Here is an 8,991-nt window from a genome sequence, read left to right as displayed (position 1 = left end):
CTCGCACTCAGAGAGCAAAAACTGTCCCTTCTGTTATTCTTTAACTAAAGGTATTTTCTCCTACTTCTTCAGAGTAGAAGCAGAACAGTTCATGCAGTTGCAACTCATGTTTTCCATGTTTTTTATAGACCAAGGTTGTTTTAGGACAGATCAGTTAGTTTAAAAAAATGCAACACCCTCCTGTCACTGCATTTACAGCAAATTTTGTTACATCTTTGATACCACAACTAGTTATTCAGAGAAGAAATCATAATTAGCAGGAGTTTGGCTGTAGAGTTTACCCCTAACTTTGCACTCCTTTGGTATATAGTGTATCAACAGGAGAGACAAGATGACACTTGAACCTGAGCCAACCCTGTAAAAATAGGGAGCTAGTGGCACATAAACGCTGGAATTATTTCAAAGGCTTAATAAATCTAGTCTTAGGAACACCAGTCAAGAGTAATCTGCTCATGGCAAGTTTCACAAAGGCAGGATATGATCTTTTGTCTATTGTTGTGAATCTGGCTGTACCCTAAATAGCAGCTATATCTCCATAACAGAGGACTTTAGTCATGCAAATCCTCCCCCTCGGGCCCAAGGATGGCAGACAGGGTAGGTGAGATTCAACCTTCCCTTAGTGAAGTGTTACACCTCTAAAGAAGAAATGCAGAGCAACCTTGGGCTCTTCCAAATTCCAAACACACAAAGCCAGCACGAAGTGTTCCTGGAAATCATCTTCATTGTCTCTGCCACTCAGTACCAGCCAGATCCCTTGAACTCTTATGCTGGAAGGTGAAGGGATGTACAAGAGTTTACTTAGGCTAACTTGGGCTCTTATTATTTAAAAAACAAAAAAGAAAAAAAAAAGAAGAAAAAAAAAAGAAAAAAAAAAAAAGAAAAAAAGTATTAATTGAAGAGAGAAATAGAAAAACCAGCTAACAGCCTTTCCTCTCTTCCCATGACAGGCCTGTAATTTGAATCCCCTGCGGTAAATCAACCTTCTTTTGCTCTAAGAGAAGAAGCCAGATGGGCAGTGGGGCAATGTCCCTCTTTGGTATGGCATTGGTATCTAGCCTGGTACTCAAATGTGTAGGCATTTCCCCTCCCCTCCTATTGCAGCTGAATGACTTTGCTGTGTTGATTTGAAACGACCTGACTAATCTCAACTTCCTCTAACAGTTTAATGAAATGTCAGAAGTTAACAATGTTCACAGAATTGAAAAAAGGCCATTCAAACAATTATGAAAGGAAACACATGGACAGCAGTTTTTAAACAGTTTTTGGGCTATTGGAAATAATTCAATGAGCTTTAGCCAAGCTGCAGTACAAGCATACTTAGATGTGACCAAAAAAACCCTGCATTTTTCATCTCTTTAATCTATTTCAGGATTACAAAAAAGAGGTATATAAGAAAAGCCATAATTAGGTAAATTTGAAGAAAAAGAGAGACCCTTCCTGCCCCTCTTGGATCATCTGGTGTTTGGAAATACAAACCACAGAGCAACTGTTATGTGGCACTGGTTCCACCTCTGAAATTACAGCACACAGAGGTAGCAATGACCTGGCAAGTTGAGTCCTGCTCCTTTCCAAGAGTAGTTTAACGGTGTTCTCAAGTGCAAAGGAACTGAATACACTGATCATGGTTCCAATCTCATAGAATACCAACTCAGAGGAAAAAGCTTACACTGTACTCCCCCATTAAGCACAGTACAACGGGCTAAACAAAACACATTAGTGCTTTGTCTATTGCTAGTATTTTACTTCCTATTAAGAATTTATTGAAAAATCTACTAAAATAGCATATTTTTTACTGAAGATGGCTCCCAGATTTTGTGACATGCCCACAGGAATTATTTTTTACTTCAGCTGAAGGAAAGAGGTAGCAGTTGTTGGTAGCAGTACCAGTTACTGCCAAGCACTAATCCTTCTCCCATTATTAATTTTTCCTCAGGAGGTATCTTCATATCTATTATAGAGGTGACAGATGTTTAGTGCAGTTTTCCTCTGAAGCACAACATCCTGAAAGGCACAAACACGCTTTCCAGAGGCTACCATCTTTCTCACCTCCCTCACTACCATTTTACTGCAGAACCTGAAGATTGCACCATCAGTCTGGCTTCTGTACACAGGAGTCTCTAGGACTTCCCATAGTGCAGACTGTATATCCTAGCTTTGACTGTCTCAGTATTCCAGGAAGTCTCTCCTCCTTCCCATCACAGCTCTGGCTGTGAATTAACTCAGTTATACTGCTGCTGCCTCTCAGCTTTCCAGACATCCATGGATGGATGGATATAAACTTTGATTAGTAAACTCTCCAAAAGAGTTTAATCAGCCTTAGGGCTGACTACATATCCTTGCAGGCTTATTAACACTTGCCCAGAGTCCTGCGCTCAAAGCTGGGAGATGCCAGGTTAGAGCAGTAATGGGGAACCAACTGCTCTGGGAACCTTCAGACTCTCCAGCTGACTTCCTATGGAAAAAAAGGTTCCATGAGCATATAAAAGAAGACAACCCTTGCGCAGAAGCCTGGTGGAGAAGGGAGCAGACTAAAGGTTGGGCAGGCAAGCTATCAGCCTGACAGAGTTCAGTGTTGCAACCAAATGCCATTATCTTAATGTATTTTTGCACAAGGCATTGGAAAGGCTGAATCTCTAAGAAAACAGGCAATGTTACATAAAATATCCTTCCTGAGACCCTCTGTTTACATGACACAATGTTTGAATCCCAAATGCTCATATTTGCTGCACAGGTCTTTTGAGCTACATGATTTAAGACATTAGCATTACATTGCCAATCCAGACAGAAAGGGAAAAAATTACTTGTAGGAACAGATGCAGCTGTGAGAGACTGGAAGAACAAAGGAAAAACTGAGAGCCAGTAAACATAGAAGAAATTATGAAGACCACTAGAAGCTGGAAGGAAGAATCTGGGTCACAATAACTTTACAAAATGATGCTAGGCCATTACAGAACAGGCAATGAGATTAGTACAAGCATATAGGGAAGGTCCTTCTTTCTTGTGTCCTAAGAGAAGACAAACTTATAAGCCATAGCATCTGTCCTTGTCTTTAGAAAATAATTCTGTTCATCACAACACTCCCACTGAAAAACGAATCCCTTGGCATCAGTGCTCAGAGTGTGTAATAACCTACAGACGTGTCCACAAATTCACCACACAGGCATGTCCACAACTGCTCTTGGAGCTTCCTGGGAATTCCCCTGGCTACTTAATGCTTTGGCAATGTTTAAAGGTCCTGCTGGGTTAACGCCTTATGTATCCTGAGATCTGGATTTTAGCATGATGGTATCAGCACAGAGGACTGACTGCAGCTGCTCAAACCTCATGCAACAAAAATTTCAGTTTGCATCACTGAGTTATCACATAAAATGGAGGGCTGGATTGTCAGAGTGCACTGAGTCAGGGATGGTGCCAAACGAGGAGCCTGGTACTGTTAGGTAGAAAACCTTAGATTCTTAGTCAATGCCCAGAGCCAGAAGTGTTTCACCTCACAGCTTACTTCAGCAAAGTTCAAGTGCAAAGACATAATTCAGTATTTCCAGCAGAAATTATTGTTCTTCTGTGAGAAGGTAATAAATGACATCTCACAATACATGACTGGGTCAATGTATTGCATTCTTTGCTTTGCTAAACTACATGATGATATCCTGAAACACAGAATCTAAGGAGTGAAATTAGCTGGCCATCACTGCAGATGAAGTGTGTGTTGGTAAACAACTACATTTTGTACTTGCACAAAAAAAGACACTGCAACCTACCTCTGGTGTTTTAGGGCATTTATGTTTCCATTAAATGTTAAGATATTATTTAACTCAGGATGCTGACAAAGAAGAGAATCTCTGAAAATGCCAATCTACTTACGCACTCCTGACTTTCCTCTCACGCTTGTGAAAATCTCAACTGCATGTAGTAAAATTAAAAAATACTTTCTTATAAGAAAGTGTGCTTAAGGAGATGACAGTATAATGAAATATTTGCTATCACTCTAATGCTTACCAGTTTGTAATTCAAATCAAAGGTTTTTACAGGCTTGTATAAATAAACAGTGCAGCAAAAATCTATCTCTGTAACACAGAGCTCAAAGTGTCTTCTATAAATGTTCTGAATAATTTCCTTCTAAATTTTAACTAAGTCATTGTACATTGCATAACTGAAAAAAGGAGATAGATACAAGATGCAATGAGGACACTTCACCAAGAATTCTGTCTTTCTAAGGAATTTTTGTTGACTACTAGATCCTAACAGAATTTACGTCTGCTAAAATTAAGGTATTTTACTATCAGCTTCAATGACAAGGATATAAATAAAGGAATCATATTCAAATGGAACATGGAAGGCTATATTAAAATTTAATTACCTGCACTCATCAGGGCTTGTACTAAATTAAGCACTGAACCTATAATAAATAAGCACAAGAGCTTAATGTGAATAAGCCAACAATAATAGGAAATCTTTTGTCCTTTCCTTTTGGTATTGAAGTACTTCTCTTGTAAGAGTCTACACAGGACAAAATGAAAATGACCAGGATGGGGCAGATAGTTCTCTCTAAAACAGAACAGATGATGGATGTATTCTCCAATTCTGATTTAAAGGCACAGAAAGATTCACAAGAAAAGAACAACCAGAAATAATCACTGTATTCTGCAGATAGTATTCCAAACCCATATAATCTCGTATTTCATACACATCAAAGAATATTTAGGAAAGTGAGTGTCCTTTACACAGTTTGAGGAGCCCCCACATTTCAGTTTTGAAATAAAACAAATAGACTTACATTATCACTAAAAAATTCACATAATTTTCCAGAGAAGCATGGTAATAACCTAGGTTATGTTTTTCTCTGTCTTTCTGATGACAATATGACCGCTTACACTGCAATGTAATTATCTTTCCCAACTCCTACTTCACAAATATTGCACCACTCCAACTTTTTTCTTCTTTTACTTACTTTGGAATTTAGTAATGCTCAGAGTTCTCTTTCAAATATTCTACATTTGTTGATTATTTTAATGCACTGAAAATCTGCACAAAGAGGAGTTTCTACTCTCTCTGCAACCACAAAAATTACATTCCACTAGTGTCTGGCAACTTAATTACCGCATGTTTTGTATTAAAACACAGAGTTACAGCAGGTAGATGAAGGAAGGTGTCTATGTGTACACCCTCTTAATTTGTAAACAAGAATTAAAAAAAACCAAACAACTCCACAACAAAATCTTCCCAGATTCTTCCAGCTTCTATTAAAAATTATTTAAAACTTAAAATCTTTCACTTCATCCATGATTCTGAAGACTGCTGGCTTTGTCTCCCTGCTCACATCCAAAATGTCTAGTAGTAGTGGGGAAGTGAGAGACCACCAGAGGAAGACCCTGCAAGGGCAGGCCTGTGATGAACAAATGTTGTGTACACCATGCATCCATAAAAACCACATGCAACTCCTGACAAGACAACTGCACAGCACATAATAGCCCAGTAACAGAGTTGAACTGAGGTCAAGCCTGGAATTACTGATTTTAATTGTCTTCTTCTATTTTTTTTATCCTCCTGGCTTTTTTGTATTGTAAGATCACAAATAAGTTGTGTACATATTGGTTCTGAATAAAACACTGAAACATGAGTTTATTGTTTCTCGTTGTTGGAATTTCCTAGAGGAAAATATTGCCAAAACAATTTAATAGCGTATTCAAAATTAAGAGTGCATTTTGACCCAAGTGACTATAAATTAACCTAAAAAAAAGAAGAAAGACAATAAATTCTTCATTTTCCAAACAAATCAGGAAAATAACTGCAACAAAAGAGCATTTCAAAGAGTGAGTGAACAATACTGAGAAAGCATGTCTGCTAATCAAGGTAAGGACAGTTCATTTGGAGGAAAGACTTCCACAGCTTGAGGCTGGAAGCTTTGTGTTTGGAGAAATGTGCTGCAAAACATAAAAATTTTTGAGTGTTGTTAATTTGTGATTCACCTTCAACAAAACCAGAACTGTATCACTCAAATGCAAACCATTTCACTTCTCATAAGATTTCATGTGATTTCAGTGAAGCAAGACATGTTTCCTGTAAAGCACTTAAATGATGTGTTTTGAATTTGTTTCAAAGGTGAAGCTTTTCCCAAGATCCCCACATTGAGGACAGTCCTCATGCCTCACAGTGTTGCTCAAGGCTGTTGCCAAATATCGCAGTACCAATTGTGACAACCATGGGAGAAAGGGGAGTTTTCACAATAGGAATTGTGCAATCAGATTAGCCAGTCCAAGGAGGATTATAAAGATGTGAATAATCAGTGCGGGCCATGTCAGCTGCCCAGCACGGTAAAGGGAGATCATGTAGATGAGTGATGGATACACGAACACAAAGGCCAGACCACATGTTGCTCCAGAGTATCTGAGGAAAGAGAGGACGAAAAAAAGAAAAAAAGAATTAATGCTTTGCCTTTATTCTTATTTCTTGTTGTGATTTCCCCCCGCCAAACCAATGAACAATCTGGATGAATACTGACTATCTGCAATCGCTAAAAATCAATTTCTATTAATTACTGATTTCTACCTCCTTCACTAGCACTTAATTACCACCCTCTGTGTTGTTCAGCCTCCTGCTTGCTTGTACCTGCACTCTGACATGGCTCTGTCCTTTCAGTCACACCCTGTGATGCTGTTGGGGACTAAATCCCTTACTTAAGACTTGATGTTTCTACTTTCTTTGGGGAAATTTGTCAACACGCAACAGAAAGAGACTGGACAGTGCATCCTCTGTTACACGTCCTTTACTGCCAGAACTGCAAACCTTCTTGCAGCCCAGCCATCTGAGAACACATATTAAAGCATTTAAATATAGAGATGTTCCTGAATCTGCAATTCTTATTTTAATTTATTTAATGAGCTTCTAGAAAATCATTCCTCAGCCCTAAAAGGAACAACATGCCCTTCTGGTAACATGATCAACCACAGCAAGGGAAACATTTAACTGCTCTTTTTCTAACCCATCCCTTGCTTGCAAAAATGTTCTCATTATTTTCACCAACTAAGCAGCCAAATGTTATTAAGTAACAACATATTTTGTTTCATATATTTGAACATTCCTTTCCAAGGAATGATGAGTCTAACTAGCAAGCATGCATGTTAGACTGCATAAAGACAATTTATCTGCTGGAAATCCACTGTTCAACGTGTTTGGTTACTATGCACAATATAGACAAATTAGATAAGCACCAGTTTGCAAACAGAGATATGTATTGCACAATGTTTAACCAAATTAGGCATCAGGAAGAAATTCTCTCCTTACAGGGTGCTGAGACATTGGAATAGGTTGTCTAGGAAAGCTGTGGATGTCATGTCTGTCCCTGGAAATGTTCAAGGCTGGGTAGGCTGGGACTCTGAGCAACCTGGCCTAGCTAGCAGTGGGTGTTCCTTGCCCATGGCAGGAGGTTGCAACTAGATGAGCTTCAAGGTCTCTTTCAACCTTAAGGTCCATTCTAGCATTCTGAGTCTATGATGACAATTTACTTGACCATCTCTATTACTGGAATACAAAAAAAATTTACTACAAGGAGAGACAGAAGAAAAAGAGGAAATGGGAAAAACCCTCAAAGATCAGCCACTGAGCAAAAGTTATTTTGCTACTTTGGTCAGACCCAAACCCGTCATTCTGGTTTTATAATTGCAGATTTCGGTATTTTTAAACACCTCCCTCTCCTGGTTGCTTTAGGAAAGGTGCAAACCAAGAATAAATGACAATGCATATAAATATGTTGACGTCAAACATAGTAAAGTAAGAGTCCTTATTATTTCCTCTAATATTTTCTAGTTATAGAAATCCTACCTTTTCATCAACATAGTAAATTTAAGATACCATTTAGAAGCATGTTGATGCCACTTGCTTTCTTGGATTTTTATTATGGACCTTCAATCTAGGTTCCAATGGTTTTAATACAAAACAGAAACTTGAGAGAAGAACACAATAACAAAGCAACTTTTCTTCTGGCACCATACTCTTTTTTGAGTAGAGTTACAAGGTCCTAAAGTACAACTCCAGTAAAACTCAACCACCTCAGACACAGAGGCAGAACAACAGATGTCAGAACTTTGCCAGCTGATTGTTTACACACCAAATCATTATTTACAACTTAAGAAGGCATAAGCTTCACAAAATATAAAGGTACAATTATTAATGATCTTTTTCAACATCAAGACACAAACATAGTAACATCACAGGGAAGCTCACTGCAAACACTCACCTTATGATACCTCCTATATTTGGATAAAATCTTGCCATTGCTACTCCAGCTCCTACAATGGCTAGGTTCAGGATAAGCACATGGAAAAGGCTACAGGAAAGTGAGGAAAGAGTGTTAACATCTGTTATATTTATTACAAAATACCACCACTGTCCTTCATTTACTCTAATATTTAACTGGTACATGGATGGTGTTTTCATTTGCATGACTCACTCTATTAAAGCTAATTAATTTCACAGCAAACATGTCATCTACTGAATATTCAGAGTGCCAATTTCTAAATATCTAGTATTTTGACTCAAAGTATTCTTAAGGAATAAGAATGTGCAATTTGGCAATTCTTACAAAAAATATCATACATGGTACTCAGCACTCAAGTATTTCAGATGGACATTCAAATACCAAAGAAACAATACTGTATAACCTAATTCCCACAAGAAAGAATTAGCTTGTTCACAGAATGATCTGAATTGCTCAAAGTGAGCTAATGGAAACCAGAAGAAAGACAAAGATGCATCAAGTGGAAAACATTACAAACACTATTAAAATTTGAACTCTACTGCATTTTGATAGAGGACAAACATTTAAAACGTTGGATGTCTTACAGTATATGAACTGTAATGAACTTCCTTGCTCCTATCCAATTTGTGCTGAATTTTTTTGCTGAATTTGTTTTTACAAATAATTTCCCATTGCTTTCCTTTTGCATTAAGGATGAGAAAAATGGAGGTTTTCTGTTATGCAAAAACAGCTTTTAC

The 8,991-nt window shown here is 37.9% G+C and overlaps 1 protein-coding gene across 5 annotated transcripts in view; it reads right to left on the bottom strand.

Annotated features, from left to right (window-relative positions):
• Positions 1–4,620: 4,620 nt before the first annotated feature.
• The window catches only part of SLC38A9 (solute carrier family 38 member 9), a 46,396-nt gene continuing 42,025 nt past the window's right edge, over positions 4,621–8,991 (bottom strand). For all 5 annotated transcript variants that reach the window (XM_077171401.1, XM_077171400.1, XM_054651918.2 and 2 more), the window contains 2 exons: positions 8,234–8,323; positions 4,621–6,384 (listed from right to left, as the gene is read on the bottom strand). In XM_077171401.1, coding sequence (XP_077027516.1) covers positions 6,219–6,384; positions 8,234–8,323 — 256 coding nt within the window. In that variant the 3' untranslated portion in view covers positions 4,621–6,218. The remainder of the gene's footprint in view (positions 6,385–8,233; positions 8,324–8,991) is intronic.

Source organism: Agelaius phoeniceus, chromosome Z (genome assembly GCF_051311805.1).
Source record: "Agelaius phoeniceus isolate bAgePho1 chromosome Z, bAgePho1.hap1, whole genome shotgun sequence".
Taxonomy (NCBI): Eukaryota; Metazoa; Chordata; class Aves; order Passeriformes; family Icteridae; genus Agelaius; species Agelaius phoeniceus.
Note: the sequence above shows the minus strand (reverse complement) of the source record. Positions and strands in the feature narration are given on the sequence as shown.